The sequence below is a fragment of the Ceratina calcarata genome, unplaced genomic scaffold (genome assembly GCF_001652005.2).
Source record: "Ceratina calcarata isolate Rehan_Ccalc_2016 unplaced genomic scaffold, ASM165200v1 scaffold351.2, whole genome shotgun sequence".
Classification (NCBI taxonomy): domain Eukaryota; kingdom Metazoa; phylum Arthropoda; class Insecta; order Hymenoptera; family Apidae; genus Ceratina; species Ceratina calcarata.
In genome coordinates this window covers 492,484-510,156 of record NW_017158043.1, presented here as the reverse complement: position 1 = coordinate 510,156, position 17,673 = coordinate 492,484, and the positions used below count along the sequence as shown (strand labels likewise).

General features: G+C 36.9%; 5 protein-coding genes across 5 annotated transcripts; 2 read left to right on the top strand and 3 right to left on the bottom strand.

Annotated features, from left to right (window-relative positions):
- The first annotated feature begins 511 nt into the window (after positions 1-511).
- kin17 (kin17 DNA and RNA binding protein) lies at positions 512-2,696 on the top strand. Its single transcript, XM_018025309.2, has 3 exons — positions 512-1,179; positions 1,351-1,770; positions 1,871-2,696. The coding sequence occupies exons 2-3, from the start codon at positions 1,365-1,367 to the stop codon at positions 2,635-2,637; spliced, it is 1,173 nt and encodes a 390-aa protein (XP_017880798.1). The 5' UTR covers positions 512-1,179; positions 1,351-1,364; the 3' UTR covers positions 2,638-2,696.
- Positions 2,697-3,008: 312 nt separating this feature from the next.
- Positions 3,009-6,238, top strand: LOC108625353 (protein KRI1 homolog). Its single transcript, XM_018025303.2, has 7 exons — positions 3,009-3,575; positions 3,645-3,733; positions 3,800-4,192; positions 4,251-5,009; positions 5,072-5,332; positions 5,410-5,567; positions 5,644-6,238. Exons 1-7 carry the CDS (start codon positions 3,464-3,466, stop codon positions 6,179-6,181), a joined length of 2,310 nt encoding a protein of 769 aa, XP_017880792.1. The 5' UTR covers positions 3,009-3,463; the 3' UTR covers positions 6,182-6,238.
- A 1,334-nt stretch (positions 6,239-7,572) lies between these two features.
- On the bottom strand, positions 7,573-10,055 carry LOC108625319 (putative gustatory receptor 28b). Its single transcript, XM_018025221.2, has 7 exons — positions 9,822-10,055; positions 9,168-9,442; positions 8,900-9,088; positions 8,575-8,824; positions 8,129-8,197; positions 7,942-8,035; positions 7,573-7,871 (listed from the first exon to the last, which is right to left on the bottom strand). The coding sequence occupies exons 1-7, from the start codon at positions 10,053-10,055 to the stop codon at positions 7,744-7,746; spliced, it is 1,239 nt and encodes a 412-aa protein (XP_017880710.1). The 3' UTR covers positions 7,573-7,743.
- A 1,084-nt stretch (positions 10,056-11,139) lies between these two features.
- Positions 11,140-13,447, bottom strand: LOC108625359 (helix-loop-helix protein 1). The gene is made up of 3 exons (XM_018025314.2): positions 13,183-13,447; positions 12,078-12,288; positions 11,140-11,729 (listed from the first exon to the last, which is right to left on the bottom strand). The coding sequence occupies exons 2-3, from the start codon at positions 12,203-12,205 to the stop codon at positions 11,576-11,578; spliced, it is 282 nt and encodes a 93-aa protein (XP_017880803.1). The 5' UTR covers positions 12,206-12,288; positions 13,183-13,447; the 3' UTR covers positions 11,140-11,575.
- A 1,288-nt stretch (positions 13,448-14,735) lies between these two features.
- Positions 14,736-17,440, bottom strand: LOC108625318 (parathyroid hormone 2 receptor). Its single transcript, XM_026813851.1, has 9 exons — positions 17,184-17,440; positions 16,718-17,082; positions 16,514-16,608; positions 16,124-16,289; positions 15,868-16,030; positions 15,594-15,724; positions 15,396-15,487; positions 15,176-15,314; positions 14,736-15,099 (listed from the first exon to the last, which is right to left on the bottom strand). The coding sequence occupies exons 1-9, from the start codon at positions 17,281-17,283 to the stop codon at positions 14,854-14,856; spliced, it is 1,497 nt and encodes a 498-aa protein (XP_026669652.1). The 5' UTR covers positions 17,284-17,440; the 3' UTR covers positions 14,736-14,853.
- Between the last annotated feature and the right edge of the window lie 233 nt (positions 17,441-17,673).

Here is a 17,673-nt window from a genome sequence, read left to right as displayed (position 1 = left end):
ACAACAAGAATGTTCGTTTTCACGTCTCACACATTTTATCTATAAAACTACAGCACTGTGTAGAAATTGGTAACTTAATCGATACTTTATCATCTCTATTTAAATTCTGGTATTTTATTTCTCCGTTCCTTGATTTTATTCAATATAGCCGTGGAACGAAGTGCTTGACGCAGCGTTACCGTTTCTCTTTCGCGTTGCATCGATAACTGGACACGATTTAGTACAAGGCAATGGGGTCTCCTAGGAGTATCACAACTTCGTTACCTTTAAGAAGATCGATATATGCTCGAAGGTGGGGAAAAGGAGGAATGAAAGAAGGAGAAAGGGCTTTTGGATACAGTACAATTTATTACTTATATCTACTCTAGTCTCGATTTCTTCCTTTAAGAGAATCATAAATTAGTTAAAAGAGGCTAATAACCATGACGCGGAAAAAACCAGGAAGCACGATCAGTTGTCCTTTTTTCTCACCCTCCATCTGTGCTTAAGAACACCGAGGAGATTATACTTTCTCTTCGATGTTAAGGATTAAGTTATAAACAGAAATCCAGAAACTATAATCTTCTCGGTGTCCTCAAGCAGAGATTGGGGGAGGGAAAAGAGGACAACTGACTGTGTCCTTCGGTTTCTTTCTGATTATGACGGCGCTTCATTCGAATCAAGGGCACATTTGACCCCCTTATCCAGATAGGCCCTTTTGTATGATGTACTTTAAAAATCTGTTTTAATGTATATTGTCAATATTGAGATCGGTTGTAGAGTATCGTTAGTAGCAGAGAGGAAATTTCGCCTTCTCTCTCTATTAAGCCGAACTTGAGCAAAGCTTGGAACACACGGATGCAGTTCGATAGTATACGTAAGTGGAAGGAGTAATTCTCGTTGGCTTCCGTCTTCATTGTCCTCAAACCGACCACCTGGCCATTCCGGCTGTGCGCAGGCTCTGGCCCTACTCCGGCTACTCCTTTCATCGTGCAAACTTTCGCCACGCTTTCTCATTCTCTTTGCTGTCTCTTCTCTTTGTCTGTCGCTTAGGTTCGGGTTCGGAGTTCGGACAAGTTCGTACCGTTCGTATCTGCGCTAACCTGCACCTGCACTGCACTGGATGCATTGTGTGTGTTCCAGTTAGCAAATGTCTCGTATCTCCTATCATATCTGAGTGTATCAATAAAATAAGTGTTTGTAAGTATTAAAATCTTTGCTGATCTTCATTTTCAGATCATTTGCATTTTATAAAAATCGTTTCATACAATTAAATATAAGTAAAGGAGAAATTGTAATAACGCTACATTGCAATTTCTAACCTATACTGAGTCAATTTCTTTAGAATTAACTATCATATTTTAATTCTAGCAATAATTTAAATAATGGGGAAGCACGAAGTCGGAACTCCAAAATACATTGCCAACAAAATTAAGGCAAAGGGCTTGCAGAAGCTGAGATGGTATTGTCAAATGTGTCAAAAGCAGTGCAGAGACGAAAATGGATTTAAATGTCACACAATGTCAGAATCTCATCACCGGCAACTACTACTGTTCGCTGACAATGCATCCCGCTATATGGATCAATTTTCAAAGGAGTTTTCCCATGGTTATTTGAATTTATTGAAGAGACAATTTGGTACTAGAAGAGTACCAGCTAATCGTGTCTATCAAGAATACATCTCTGATAGAGGACACATACACATGAATGCTACAATCTGGCTTACACTTACTGCATTTGTAAAATGGCTTGGACGTACTGGACAATGCGTCGTCGATGAGACAGAGAAAGGTAACAATTTCATATTTCACTTGTATAAATGTATTTTAAGAATAAATTAACATTATGAGCAATTAACATTAACATTATGTGTATGTTTCTGTTCTTGTAGGGTGGTACGTAACTTACATTGATAGAGATCCAGAAACATTGGCAGCTCAAGAAAGGAAAGCTAAAAAACAAAAGATGGATAAGGACGACGAAGAGAGGATGATGGAATTCATTGAGAAACAAGTGGAGAAAGGTCAAGAAGCTAGCGGACCATCTGAAACCGTTAAGGAACCTCTGGTGCGACCTGAAGATGATACGCCTTTGGTTCTTAATATAAAATTAAATAAGAAACCAAAAGTACTTCCTATTATAAAACAGGAGAAGATAGATAGAAGTTCTATCAGTGAATCAACTTCTACGATTTCCATAAAATCTGAGAAGCTGAGTGAAGATGAAACGGATACAGGAACAAGTCTTGTAAAATCAGAAAAACGTAAATATGAACACGACGATCGTGACAAAGATGAGGAAGGATGGCTGAGAGAGGGTTTAATGGTGAAAATAATCACGAAAACTCTCGGAACCAAATATTATAAATCAAAAGGAGTAGTTCAATCTACTGAGAAATCGAAATTCGTTGGGAAGGTGAAATTAAAGTCTCCGGAGGAAGTCGAGAGTCATGTTATAAAAATAGATCAGGAGCATTTAGAGACCGTGATACCTGCCATTGGGAAAGAAGTAATGATTCTTTGGGGGAGACATAAGGGCATGAGCGGTGTTGTACATAAACTTCACATAGAAGATTACAGTATAGATATAAAATTGGAAAGGGATGGGACCGTTGTTAGAAAATTACCATACGAACAAGTCTGTAAATTTGTGATGTGAATGTCTATATATGAGTAAGAATAGAATGGCAAAATTAAATAGATACGTTTTATCTATGATTTTTTGATATTTTTATGATATTTGTAATCATGTCTTGGTTAGTACATGATAAAGCTCATTATTGTCCCCATTTGTATTTTGTACATAAATATATGTTGTAAACTGAAAATTCCATACTTTAGCTTGTACTAACCAATATATAAACTTTTGTAAATATGTATAAACAATTGTAAATATTTAGGAGAGCACCTGCGTACAAAGTTTATAATGAATGTTTAAGAAGTTTTCCATTTCTTCGAATAAAATGAACTTTCAGTTACATTTATTATCAGAAATTATTATATCGCTTGTTACATAACATAAATTACTTTATTATTGGATATTTTTATTCAATTCAGTTTTTCTTTGTATTGTGTGTACGTTTAATGTAGTGTGAGTGACTTATGACGAATAAATATTTTATAATTTATGAAATCTGTTGTCTGCCTACAAATTATTATTCACAAACCTTTCAATAAGAAAATAAGGATAATCCGTTTTCCAATTTTATACGAAAGGTGATTTTCGGTATCCTACTTCAGCAAGTAGCAACATCTAACATGTGGCTTTTCGTTTACGCGAGACATAACCTTCCCAATTCGTTTTACTATCACGTGAGAGAATACAGCTCATTAGAAAAATAAATCGTGGTTCTTAGAATTTGAAACGAAAGTATCGTCTGTACAATTATCCTCGATTTAAACTTAACATATTTAGAACCGAAAAGGTTGAATTCGTAAAATTTCTTTATCAATCACGTTTTTCGATGAATCGTTGAACTGGAAAAATGACTACTCTGTTTAACGGCGATAATTCTGATTCCGACGGAGAATTAAAGATAAATACAGATTACGCGAAAAATTACAATAACTGGCGACAAAAAGAAGAGTTAAATAAATGTAAGTATACATACTGACGTAAGCAACTTTACCTGTTATTCTTGTGACTAAAATTGTTTTTTATATCAGTGAAAACAAAATATGGTGATATCAATGAAAATGAAATATCAGACGAAAGTTCAGAAAGCGAGAGTTCCTCTGAGGAAGGAGAAGAAAATGTATGAGACAATTTTTAAGAGTACTCATTTTCCCAGATCATTTTTAAACTAGGCTTATTGTTATAGGAGCTGACACAACAGTTCGATAAAGATTTTTACAAGACCCTGGCTCTCTTAAAAAATAAAGATCCAAAGATTTATAATCAGGATGTAACATTTTTTGACGATACTAACAAGACTCAGGAATTACTCATTGAGAAGAAGAAGGAGAAAGCTAAGAAAGACGAAACAGTTTTCTTGAGAGATTATGAGAGGAAACTTATCATAGAGAAAGAAGGAAAATTGAGTGACAGCGAAGATGAAAGTATTTTGAAAAAGAACAGGGAAGAATCTAAAAGGGTCACTTACGTGCAAGAACAGAAACAGCTGAAGGAAAGTTTCAAAGTTGCGTTGAATGATAAGGACGAGGATGATGATTTACTGAAACCAAAAACCAAATCTGAGAGTGAAAAGCAGAAAGTAAGTCCACTTCAAATATCTTGTTATGAAACAAATATCTTATTTTATCATTTTGTAGGAAGAGGCTGATTATAAAGAATGGTTAAAAGGGCAAAAGGTGGAGATAAATGATAATGAACAAGAGGTGCTCAAGCCCTTGCGCGATTTTTGGTCAAATCCTAATCTAGATGCGAATGAAAAGTTCTTGAGAGATTATGTGCTTCACAATAAATATCTAGATAACGATTACGCAGTTTTGGATGAGAACACAGAGGCAGCTGATGGAGTTCATGATAGTGATGAAAACTTATCGGAGGATGAGAGGAACATCGAGAAGCAAGAAGAATTCGAGCACAAATATAATTTTCGATTTGAAGAACCCGATCAGGAATTTATCAAACGATATCCGCGTACTATGGAGAATTCGTTAAGAAGGAAAGACAGTCGCCGAGCGGAGAAAAGAGCAGAGGTGAAAAAGAGGAAGGAAGAAGATAAGATAAGGAAGAAAGAGGAACTCAAACAATTGAAGGCATTAAAGAGAAAAGAGATCGAGGAGAAAATCGAGAAATTAAAGGAAATTACAGGAAATGATGATATGCAATTTAATGATATCGATTTGGAGGGTGACTTCGACCCTGCCGAATACGATAAAAAGATGACGCAGATTTTTAATGAAGATTATTATGCGGCTCCTGAAAGTGACGTTAAACCGGAGTTTCCGGATATCGATGAGGAACTAGAAATTGAAGATACGTGGGATAATTATGATCCAAATGATGAGAGTTATGCATATCAAGAAGGACACGATGGACCGCATTGCGAGGATCCAGATTTTAATGTAATTGATTTGTAAATGTTTTATTTTAAATAAAAACGTTAAAGCTTATCATATAATTTCAGATGGATGCCGATTACGATGGATCGAAGAAAATTCAAGACGAAGAAGAGGGATCAAAAAAACGGAAACGTAGACGAAAATCGAAGTTCGCTGAACTCATGGCGAAAGAGAAACCGAAATTTGATCCTCAACAATATAAATCCTACGGAGATTACCTTGACAAGTATTATTCGTTGGATTACGAAGATATGATTGATGATATACCGTGCAGATTCAAGTACAGGAAGGTAGTACCAAATGATTACGGCTTGAGCGTGGAGGAGGTAAGAATTGATTTTATTATTGAATTTAATATCATTTTCTTATCTTATAAACAATTTTGATACATTATTTCCATCAGATATTAATGGCTGACGATAAAGAACTCAACAAATGGTGTTCATTGAAGAAAGCTCTTCAATACAAGACGGAGCACGCAGAATTGAACGATGTTCAAATGTACAAACAGAAAGCAAAGAATGAAGCAGCTAAAAAGAAGATACTTCGAAGTTTATACGCGTAAGAAGAGGAGAAAGAAAATCGTTTTTAGATACATTTAGTGTTTTTTGTATAAATCTTGTTTAATGTATTTCAGTGAACCGGAGGAAGGAGAAGAAGATAAAGAGGAAGTCACTACAGAGGAAAACACAGGAGCGAAGAAGAAACGTCGAAGGAAGAAGAAAAAGACAGGAGAATCTCATGAGGATTCGTCTTCTACCGTAGTTAATCGCGAAGGATCTACAGATAATAAAAACCACAATAAAAGTCAGAAGGAATCGAGTGAAAAACGGAAGCAAACAGAGAATCACACCGAGCAGCCGAAGAAGAAGAAACAGAAAACTGTTGATCAGAAAGAATCTAAGAACGAAACACACGAAAACGAAACACACGAAAAGAATAAAGATACTGATACATCCATTGAACAAAAATCTTTATTGACGAACGAAACGAATATTAAGCACTCGAAGAAAACGAAATTAAAGAAAAACAAATTGAATAAAACTAAATACAAGGAATTTAGAAGTAATGAAAGTAACAACGACATTTCTTCGTTAAATCCTGAACGATTAAAGACGTATGGAATAAATCCGAAGAAATTGAAGAATAAATTAAAATACGGCAAGAAACAATAATGATAATGGCACACATTGTAAATACTTGTAATATGTAAATAAATATATATAATTTGTTATTAAAACAGATTATTTTATACTCTGTCCTTTTTTTCTACACCGTTGTTGAAACACGCCCGATTCGATGCCAATAAACAAGCCGGGTAAACGTTAAACTAGAATACGGCGTGATCGAATGCCCGCACCCTTGAGTAGGAGTGGTTCAATTGTTAGGGCGAATCTCCGTTTTGACATGATAAACGACGTTTGCGGATTATTAGAATCGTAGCAGCCTGTTTGCGTTTACTCTTCTAAAATTTCCTGGCCTAATCCGTCCCATATGCCTCGGTCAACAAAATCTGTTCCTCTGTTGTTCAATCGGCCTCTCACAAGTTTGTACGTAGGAAAAATTTCGTTACTTGTTCATTTCTAAAATTAAATATAAATTTCCAAACAGATATGAAAATTTGAACATTCAAATTAAGGAAATTTTAATTTTTAATGAATTCTTCAAAATTTGTCAAAAATGTTTAAGTCGAAATGAATTATGAACACGAATTATATAAAAGTGGGTGCAACGCTGCCGCGGTTTCAATCGCACTGACTGGAATAATTTAATCGGTAACAAAGCCGAGGTGTCTCTTACGAATGTTAGTTAACGAGATGGGAGAGGATTAGGGATGTACGGTACTTGCACCCATCTAAACTGGCCTTTACGTCCCCTTGGGTGCAATATATCAATTCTCGCCCCATCAGTGTTGCACGGTAGCAGGTGGCTCCTGACAGTCACCCTCGTTCGCACCCTTAATTCCCAATTAATGTTATACCGTTGTAAACGCAAGCTTCGCGTTCCGTGTATTGCAATACTAAACTATGTGAAAAAATGATGAACCGATGTAATACGAATTGATACGGGAGAACCCATTTCCATATACGATTTTTATCTACTTGGAAAATTGCTAGCATTATGCAAAGTTTTATATATTCTCTTTCTGCTTCAACTTTTTTTTATCAATTATTTATCGTTCCGATCGGCTGAAAGATAGGAAAAATCAATTGAAACTTGTAACTATTTTCCCCTGTTAGGCGTCGGTCAGGGGTTGGAAGAAGTAGATAGCTGTCTCCTTCGAATTACAAGCTATCGAGTTTCAAGATTACCGAATTTCACGGGCTAACGCCTCCATCTGGAATTGCATAGGTCGTTCTATGGGGCAGAGTAATTGACGCATCATCCCTGTCCACGTTCTAATTGGCGGAAAATTGCTAGGGCGAACGATCTGAAAAGCTTTAAGTACCTTGGTCAGGACAATTGAAAATACCTTCTCTAGATTCGATGGTTTAATTCACTATTTGCTACACACTATGCAACTTAGAATTATAATCAGTGAATACAACGCGTAGGTCATTAACAGACTTTGTACATCTGCAGAGAGTGTAAAAGATACAAAAATGTCATACACACGATTATCTCTTAAGAGATTTCATTTTTAAATTGTCATCACAAACATTTTCTTTTGCATAAAGATTAGCTGACTGATAATTACGATGTCAGAGGAAGGAGGTTTGATAGAATTTAAAAAATTTTAAAGATCTTCGTTTTGCATTGGTGAAGTTCCATTTTCGGTACTATTATTGTTCCCAGTTTCTGTGAACATAGTCGACATGTCTCCTACTTGAATCAGAATTACGAGGTACGTGGTGATCGAGCCTACTGTCTGAAAAGCAATTAAAAAATGGCACGTTTTAATCTCATTGAACGAAGAAGAATTCGATTTAAATACGTACCTCTTGAATAAATGCGTGGCCCAAGTCGAAAAATCCGTAGCCAGTGAATATCAATGGATTCTGTATCAGCTGTAAAGTAAAATCCTGGATCTGAAACAAGCGTCGTTTAATCTAAAATTAATATATATAATCTCTTCTTTGACGAACCATTTGTAATTGTACATGTAATAACACATATTTTACCTCCGTACGAAATTCTTTGCTAGCTGATGGTTCATGAAGTTCGCAAATAATATCGCCGATCTCAAGTGCCTACGAAAAATTAAGAACAATGATAAAAGCAGGGATCGAGAATTTTATGAGTTCGGCTAGAATTCCGAAAATTTGTCGAATACATTTCGTTCGGGTATCCGGAATTTCGGGATCCGAATACAAACTAGGGTCCTGAATTAGACCTGAGATTCAAAATTCGATTCCGATACCGAATTTTGAATCTCAAGTCTAATTCAGGACCAGAGTTGATATTCGGATCCCGAGATTCCGGATGAAAACACATTCGAATTTAAAATTTTAAAATCAGTTCCATGGTGATCTCATTTTAGGAGTCTTGCCCGACTCGACTCGAGACTTAGATGCCCGAATTTCCGGCAACCGTACATAACGCAAATAAAAATGTTGAAGGCTTATACCTCTGAACACGTTTTGGCACACACGTGATTCTCGTAAACTATTCGCCATAAGGAAAACAGAATGTAATAGGCGAAAGGCATCGTTTCAGACAGAAGAACGAGGATCTCATAATTCATCCATATGGTCCTGTACCACATGTATAGGAGAGCAATTGTAGAAACAAATGAGACAGTCATCATCAACGCAATCTGTATTCCATATGCAGTGTTCATCATTCTCGCGATCTTTATCAGCTCCAAATGTCTTTGCCTTTATTGAACAGAAAATCATCGTATTTTATTTTGATGTTTCTTCATTAAGTTGTTTAAGCTAAGTATATCTCACTTTAGTGTTCTAATTATGTAAGCACTCGCGTTGCTTCCGCGTTTGGATTCATTTCTGAACGAGGTGAACATTTTATTCTTAAAGTCGTACTGCAACCCCAAGACTCTTCTATGCTGCGGAGAATCCGGCGTCGTTGTTAACATACCGCGCACCATCTCATTCATTTGTTCAAATTTAATCCTGAAGTACCTGTTTCATTTTGAATATCCACGTTAAAGAACTCGAAATCGTACCTGTCTTTTATATTATTAACTGTTCAGTTCCATACTTGATCCAGATACAGAAGGAAATGTCCGAAACGCAAGTTAAAAATGAAATTGTAATCTGTATAAACGTCAGGCATAATTTACTCTCTATCGTAATTTTCATAAGACCTTTGTAATAGATTATATGCATTACTACAAAGTAACTAATTATGGCGATCCCGTATAATGAGATAATTTTTATCTGGTACATAAACAGTGCTTGATGTCGAGTCGCCAATCCCATGTTCTCCATTTTTCGATTGTACGATTCGATGAGTTCCAATACCTTTCGTAATTTCTATGGGATAGAAAGAAATTTGATACAAACCATTTGTAAATCTAAGTAAGTTTCATGCATGTACGAAGTTTCATCGAAATTGTCGAAAGCATAAAAATAGTTGAACACACTGTAACTTGTAAAAATTCTTAGTTGCAGTCAAAAGTTAAAATGTACAATTTCATTAATTTGCAAGCTAAACCCTTTACCATGTCATGTGACACGATATTAAAAAAAATTATTCTATTTTAAAAGGTGTCCGAATATTTTAGTGAGCCATTGTGCATATTTATTTAAAATTCGAGATTTCGAATGTTCTGTGACAAGCTAAATAAATTCATTTTATACATTGAGAAAAAAGTATTTCTCATTATTTCAAACAAGATCTAAATTCGCTCACCTGCGAGTTTATTCTGCTGAGGATTATCACTATATTTAATATCGTTATTTGTATGAAGTAAGATGTATTGCCTACTAAGTCTTCTATCTTGTTTAATTGAATGTTGTAATTCACTTCGTCAAGCCTTGACCAAAATAATACTATCATACTGTTTAACAGTATCAAAGAAATCGCGGTGTATACATACTCGTAAATCTTGTTTAAAAGATTCGGTTTCAAGTCTAGCACGCCCATTCCGCACAAAAAATTCATCCACAACATCGGTGCGAATAGTTTTCTGGCCGCGTTGGTTTCGCTCATCGTGAATCGAGAGAATTTTTCAACTAGTTTAACTCTCACCCTCCTTACTCGTCGTGTTCGCCAATTATTTCTGACAAACCATTATTGAGTCGTAGATATTAAATAGCAGGCTAAGTAACAAAGAACGTAGCAATTTCTCGATGAGGTGCAAATCGATATCTTGAACACGATTAAATTGTTATCAAGTACTATGTGTCAAGTAATGAGTAGTCTATCGGGAATATGCATGTTCGAAGGGCTGATTAATATTGTAGGACTGTGAACTTCAATGTTAAATATCAAGATGTAGCACGTGGACTCGTCTTTATAAGTCAGAAGGTGAATTCTAGGAGAGCTCTTATATGTATTTTATTTAATAAATTCCTATTTGTATATTCTGTCCAGATATTATTACTGGATGATACAGAAAATTATCATGATTAATGTTGGTCTTCAAATTCTCTTGGTATGATTGAATTGAATTTTAATCACTTTGCAAAAAGTACAAACAATCGATCGATAAAAAATCAGATACTGTGATACAATTTGTCACTATAAACCCTGCATTTCACCCTAAATATTCTATTTCCATTAAAGTTATGTCGAACACGACAAAGAAGAGGAACGAGCAACCGAGGAATAATGGGAATTGGAATCGAATACGATAAAAAAAAAAAAACTGAGAAATAATGGAAATGAGAAGCGAAATTGATGGGCCGTTAAGTTGGAACTCGTTTCCACGGGTTTTCCGGGAATGTCTGTTCCATTCGGCGATGACCGGTAAATAGCGAGTCCGATTGTGTTGGACTGCAGCTAAAGCGGAGGATTTAGGATACATGGACCAGTGGGGCGCGAGGATCCCCCCGGGAGTCGGGCTAATCCACGGAACAAGATTGATTTAAGAGTTTCGAACAGCTTCCGGGGAATTGCGAATAACTGCACCCGAACGCGTTGTTCCATTAGGCAATACTTGAAACAAGAGAGAAAGTGATGAGATATTTTGAAATACAGTCGAACTAGTATTGTCAAGTTAAACTAAATTATCGTTTATTCGTATCAAGAGGATTCATATTTTACAATTCCTGGAGATCTGAATTTAAACGCATAATACTCTATTTTTATTTTACACTCTAGACTGAAATTGTGACGAAGGATATACATATGTATACATCTTGCTCCATTTTCCGCCCCTTTCGTATTATATGTATAAGTTACGATCTGCTCGTCGTATTTAACAGAGAATAAGAAAATCATTCATATTAATTTGATATAGATTTATAATTCATAGATACGAATATTCTGTTAACAAGAATAATAAAAATCGACGAGATTATTTATAAACCATTAGATTATGCATGTTTATAAAATATCCAGTTTTGGAAGATCCATGTATTTTCTCCTAATTAAAAATTGTTCGCGTCATACCAGATGACACGCGATTAGGCTCTGGAAAAATAGAATAGCTCGCGGTTGGCTCAAGTCTCGAGGACGTGGTTTAAATAGGCGATGTAGCAGATAGCCAGCCGGAGGATCTCGATTTTCGACAGTTTCTTATCCGGTGGTAACGTCGGCAGAAGCTTCCGAAGCTCTGCGAAGGCCAAGTTAAAAGCTTCCACTCGAACCCTTTCTCTGTGGACAATAAGCAATCAGAAATATTATTGACTACTTAATCTATCTCACGAAGGTGAATCTCTTTTATTTTATATTGATTTTTATTAATTATAATTTAATGTAATAATAAAAAACAACAATATTTATATTAATTATAATTGAGTAACTTGGGAGGTGCTTGAGAGGCACACTTGGAGCGTTAAGGGTTAAAACTTGTAAAAGGTGAAAGAAATAATTGTGCTGAATGTCTTAAAATTATCTGTATTGTAGGGATATTTAAGGACAGTTTAAAAAGCTGATCAGATAGAATTGTACGATCATTTGAATTGTATGGATAATTGGGAAGTATTTTTACGGAGATTTTACCTCGTGGCATGTGCAGTTCGATATTTTTGCGTCGCTCTTCTGCGTCGACGTCTTTCCTCCCTGGAAAGAGTGCCGGTACCAGGTGCACCCAGCCCGTTCACGACCACCCCGTGCCCACCGTTCGCCATTTTCTCTCCGATCAATAGGAATTGGCGAGATCAGAATGCAATCCTTTCCCGTTTTTTTAATAAACTAGCACTCAGTTTTGCAGCTGAAAATTCGTAAATCACTTTTCACATACTCCGTCCACAAAATTCAATTTCAAATGAATCGCAATAAAACAGACATAAGCGAAACCGAAAACTGCGAATTGTGAGAGGAAACGTTCCCGAGAGAAAATATTATTTCGAAGGGAAAAACTAATAGATTGGTCAAATATTTGTATCCTGCGTGAAAATATGTTGCGAAGAAAGGGTTAATTCTCATGGGTATCCTTAACTTACCCTCGTTCGTGGAATTTTATTATATCGCACGTTATAATAACGAAATTATACGATAATCAATTTAGTTAGTAGACTACAGATTTTGATACAAATGTCAATTAAGAAAATGCATTTGAGATACACATTTATTATATCTTTTATCACGTAAGCATTGCAATATGCTTTCACCTTTCACATATTATGCAATATTTCAAGTCTTTTATCATAATGTCTTATTAATTAGTTGCACTATTGATTAACGAGAAGTAAAAGGAAAATTATGTAAAATATGTGACGAAGTTGAGTAAGCGAAGAAAATGCAATGATGAATAAATCAGCGAAACCGAATCCAAACCAAGTGGTGTTAAATAAAGAATAGTTTCAGTACCCTAGGGACTCTTAAATTTCGAAGAAGTCGATGGATATCGACGAAAGGTGGGATTTTATTATTTAGGAAAACTTGGTTTCCCTTCGCGAGAGGCTCGGCCAAGCCCTATTTAACTATTAATATAGAAGAACCCTCGGTCTCGTTCGATTTGATTCTTATGGTAAACCGGCGATTCGTATGGACGTCTCCTTCGCGGTTCATTTAATATTTTAAAATAGGATCCACCAGATTTCGGTGTCGCTCTACCTTTATTGTCACGCTGTTCATAAAATGTTAATCGATTTCTACCACTCACCGGGCGATCGTCGTGAAACTTTTAACTTCGTCTTTACATTTGTCTTTCTCTTGTTTCAAACTCATCGTCCTCGTTCAAGCAAAATTTCACTGCACAATTACTCCGCACGTAAAAAACACATAAATTTCTTCTTACAAGTTTATTACAAAATATTTGTATCTAATTTGAATCTTTCTACATTTTTTTTATAAAAACTTCTAGCCTCAGCAGACAATCACTTGGCAGCATCGACGACGTTTCTGATAAGATCTCCGATCCCCGCGTGGGCAGGATGCAACCCCGAGGAACGATTTCTAGCATCATCTCATCGGCACCGAGGCCACACCCCCGGAAACGTCCCCTCGTTGTTCATCCCCCGTTTGTCTCTCTCTCGCAGCATCCCCTCGGTCCTCCAATCGTATCGTAGGAAATAAGGGATGCGACCGCCCTGAACCAGTCGCCATTGCGCCGTTTCTGCAGAGCATGCGAGAGTTTCCTGCTCCTTATGCGGATGCGAGAATGGGTGGACCGTTTTATCGATCATGTAACTCGTTCGGCGTCCGTGTCCTAAAGGTGTCAAAACTGAGTCGGGTATTTGAGAGAAACGAGTGACTCGAAAGAGTTCAGTGGTTCGGTAGAAATCGAGTAACCCGATTAAACCGAGCCGAAAGGAAATCAATTGCCTCTGTGGTGACAATATTTTAGAAAATTCTTTTCCGTTTCACGTGAAAACTTCTTTAAAACTCCTTTCTTCTAAGTTTCGGTATTGGCTTCTACGGGATTTTTAACAAATGCTTCGAATGGTAACCATTCGGTGGTTGAAGATGTACGGAATTCTTGTGGAACATTCAATTCTATTTATATGTCGTATATTTTTATACATTTTTATTCGACAGTAGAAACATATTGGTGACAAATATTTGTAAGCCTTGTAACACGACGCGGAGGCAAACACTATAATTACACAAATTGTTCGGACAAATTGCAGGGGATCGTACGGTAAAGGGTGAAATACTACTGCGGATAATCACTTTCGCACGATTGTATAATGTACGCGTTATGAAACACGTGTCATAAATTACGCCGCGAGACGAGGCGAACCGCACTCTAATCTAGCAGCCCTCGATTAATGTTTCTTATGGTCGTAGCTGTCATGAGACAGTTCGCTCATCGGTGCTCTACTCTTTCGACGCCTTTTCTCGCCCCTCGCGAGTGGCACGTGCCACGCGACTTTCTGACAGAAGCTCTTAAAAAGGCAGATGGGATGGACTCCGTTCAGCTCTTTGTGAAACACGTTCTAGGATTGTTTGCATGTTTGCCACTAAACAAGTTAAGTTCGGATCTAACGCCACGGAGCAAAAATCATTTTTGTTCTTTGATTGTATTTTGATGTTAAATACGATTTAAAATCTTGATACTCAAAAGTATTCATCAAAATTTTAGTAAAAGTTTTGTAAAATAAGTTGTACGTGGGGAAACAGGCCAAGGAACATTGATGAAACAAAAAATAATCAAAGTCAAGAATAAAATATTACACAATTCACAATCATTCTTGGATTTATTATAAATAGTAGTGTCGATCACTCAAGGTTCGTGAAGTAGTGAAACACAGAAAAATTGAAGCACTACACATATAAAAAAATCGAGTTTTCGAATTTCTCTTTATTCTGTCTTAATTTCTAAAACGTTCGTTCAAAAGTCGTTAGATTTCCTATCGACCTGCAGCACGAACGGATTCCTTACACTGGTACCGGTGACTGTCGGGTGATCATAGTCTCTCGATTGCCTGCCTCGACGATGAGTCTTCCTGTTTCTCGATCCTCGACACGCCGATACGTAAACGTTCACGTTCCTCGACCATCTGACTCGCCAGGCTCGTTTGATCTCTGTTCTGACTTCCATGTTCAGTAAACAGTAAAGCAGAGCAACGAACGTACCCTGAAGGACCGATTTATCTTTCTAGAAAATTATAAATAAACCAATACAGTGTTTTAAGTTGAAACAATGAGAATACTTGAAACGAGGCGAAGAATTGGTCGCAGAACAGCCAGACCAGTTCGACGCGATGATCGTTGTGAGCAGAGAGACCAAGAAACAGAGCATAGTGAGCTCCAAACAGTGGTACTAATACCAGAGTAGACTTGGCCCACCTACTGTATAGAAAAAAATGCTTCGTTCATCAAATAATACAATTAAACGAGAAACGAACGAGACGGCATAACTACTAGCATTACCTGTATTGCATCTTTTTTTGTTGTAAATGTACCGATGTCTTAAATTTGCTGAAGAGAACACGTACTATGTTGACGAATAGCAGGAAGTTGAACTAATAAAGTATATTTAGTTGTATTACTTGCTATTGCAATAATTCAACTAATATTTCAATTGTTTTGTATAATCTTTGTTATCGAGCTTCGATGAACGACACTTACTAATATCGATATCATAATGGGTATCCTTATAAGTAGAAAAACGAAAGGAGTATTGTGCGTAGTCCAGCAAAGCGTGTCTTCGATCGTGGCTCGGATTATTATCCAAGGAACGACAACGAAAACAGGCAGACCTTAATCAGAGACAGGAGGCAACGTCTTCAATTATACTTTCGACCGTGCAAGGATCCACGTAATCATTCAAGATATCTAATTGTCATCACGTGGCTAAAAGATTTCGATATAATTACGCGTGACGGTTTTCGTATCATCTTACCCCAACCCATCAGGATGTACAAATTGATCGCTGGACTGTCCGCACAAAATGCGAGAACGACGAGATTGTGCAAGTACAAGCCCTCCATAAGAATCCAAGAGTAATTAGCAACGATGAAATACTGCCAGGCACTGGTAATCACTTTGCAAACAATCGTCTGAAACTAATTAACTTTAATTGCACATACATCGTCCCTCGTGGACCTGCTATTTATTTCCTTATTCCCACGGAATTTAACTGATTTTGACATGCCTACGTTTCGTTGCTTGATAAAAGCGTTCTTCTCGTCGACGTAGATAATGTCCGCGGCGAGTCCGATGCCGTCGACGAAGATCCAATCTCTGACAAGCGCCATGAATGCTCTCATTATGAAAGAAGCGAACAAGTGCATGTGCAGTCTGTTTCTCGGGTTTTTCAGTTTTCTGAATAGCAACGGTCCCCGTTATTATAAATAAGAATCAGAAATGATGAAAACGCAAATAGACAACAGACATAAGATAATAGACCAAGCTTTTCTATAGAGAAATCATGCTTTGGAGAAGTTTCTGTCTTTCGATAGAAAAAGAAATTATTACAATCGTTTGATCTCAAGTATCTCATTTGAGATTTTGGCCTATTCTCATATGTCTATGAAGAAGACGCGTACCTCAGTAAAGAAAAAATGATCATCGCGATCACTAGCATCGTGAAAGACGTGGCGTAGCCGATTTGAGACACGATTCTGACGATAGGTAACCATTTCTGATGGGAAATAGAAATTAAGTTTGATGAGTCTTTATTTAATAGAGATTAATCAATGTCAATTATGTTTCTATATGATCTTTTATACTTTTAAGTGCACAATTCTTACAGCCAATAGTCTTCTATAGTCCGTAGAATAAATTATTTCCATTCCCAAGTCTATGACAGCCTCCAAGTAATTAATAAATTCATCAGACATTTCGCACATACTGTAATTACTCCACAGAGTGTCAGAGGAATTCGTGTACCACTGGCCGTTCGCGAGGCAAACTTTTGTTGCCATTATCGCGTCGCCAAAATTCGACTCGAAACTGTAGAAATCCACATGTTGTATCGGTCCAGTTTCAGGAGGACAGGGCAAAATAGCAGTGATCGAGGACTCGGTGTACGGCCAGCAAAGCAAGCCGTCGAAATGCGGTGGACAGTGTTGAAATTGTGACGCGTTGAACGCATTTCTTACAGTCATGTTCAGATCTGCTTAGAAATATTCATTATTATACTCCAAATTGTTTAAAATATTCGACTACTTGACACGAATTTTTGGGGAAGAATATTGTTCATTGGAACGAACTTACATTCTGCTATCAGTCCACTGCATTTCTGCTTCTGTTCATCGAAGAAGCGCTCCACGTCTGATGCTGTGAACCCTTCCGGTTCGGCTTTTGTCGAAGTCATACCGAACTATGTAACACTTATAATTAGCGTGGTAAAAAGTTTCGAAATTTTTACGAATGACTCAATACTTCAGCGCTTAGTTATACATTTTTGAATCTTTTGTATCACCGAGAGAGGAAGAAAATAAAGTACTAAGTAGCACAGAGTACGATGTGAATCTTGTGAGATCTTGGATTAAAGTGACCAAGCGAGGGGCTGCGATAGCCATGGGGATGTTTGCGATCCTGCCTCGCCCTTGCTTTACATAGTCGTAACAGATTTGAAGTGAAAAGAGTCAATCATATATCAGACATACGTACCTGCGCGTGCTCCTTTTTGATGAATATCAAACGTGCAATAGATTTTACATCCTGTCATTCTCTACTTTAAATTTAATTTTTTAAGAATTTA

Coding starts and splice junctions, on each gene's coding strand:
- LOC108625318 (XM_026813851.1), bottom strand. CDS start 17,283: ATGACTTCGACAAAAGCCGAACCGGAAGGGTTCACAGCATCAGACGTG. Junction 16,290..16,513: donor ATCATTTTTTCTTTACTGAG/GTACGCGTCTTC, acceptor GTTGCTATTCAG/AAAACTGAAAAACCCGAGAA. Junction 15,100..15,175: donor AATTCTTCGCCTCGTTTCAA/GTATTCTCATTG, acceptor TCGGTCCTTCAG/GGTACGTTCGTTGCTCTGCT.
- kin17 (XM_018025309.2), top strand. CDS start 1,365: ATGGGGAAGCACGAAGTCGGAACTCCAAAATACATTGCCAACAAAATT. Junction 1,771..1,870: donor CGTCGATGAGACAGAGAAAG/GTAACAATTTCA, acceptor CTGTTCTTGTAG/GGTGGTACGTAACTTACATT.
- LOC108625359 (XM_018025314.2), bottom strand. CDS start 12,205: ATGGCGAACGGTGGGCACGGGGTGGTCGTGAACGGGCTGGGTGCACCT. Junction 11,730..12,077: donor CGAACTGCACATGCCACGAG/GTAAAATCTCCG, acceptor TATTGTCCACAG/AGAAAGGGTTCGAGTGGAAG.
- LOC108625353 (XM_018025303.2), top strand. CDS start 3,464: ATGACTACTCTGTTTAACGGCGATAATTCTGATTCCGACGGAGAATTA. Junction 5,010..5,071: donor GCGAGGATCCAGATTTTAAT/GTAATTGATTTG, acceptor ATATAATTTCAG/ATGGATGCCGATTACGATGG. Junction 5,568..5,643: donor ATACTTCGAAGTTTATACGC/GTAAGAAGAGGA, acceptor AATGTATTTCAG/TGAACCGGAGGAAGGAGAAG.
- LOC108625319 (XM_018025221.2), bottom strand. CDS start 10,055: ATGGGCGTGCTAGACTTGAAACCGAATCTTTTAAACAAGATTTACGAG. Junction 8,198..8,574: donor GTGCCAAAACGTGTTCAGAG/GTATAAGCCTTC, acceptor AATTTTTCGTAG/GCACTTGAGATCGGCGATAT. Junction 8,036..8,128: donor GCAAAGAATTTCGTACGGAG/GTAAAATATGTG, acceptor CGCTTGTTTCAG/ATCCAGGATTTTACTTTACA.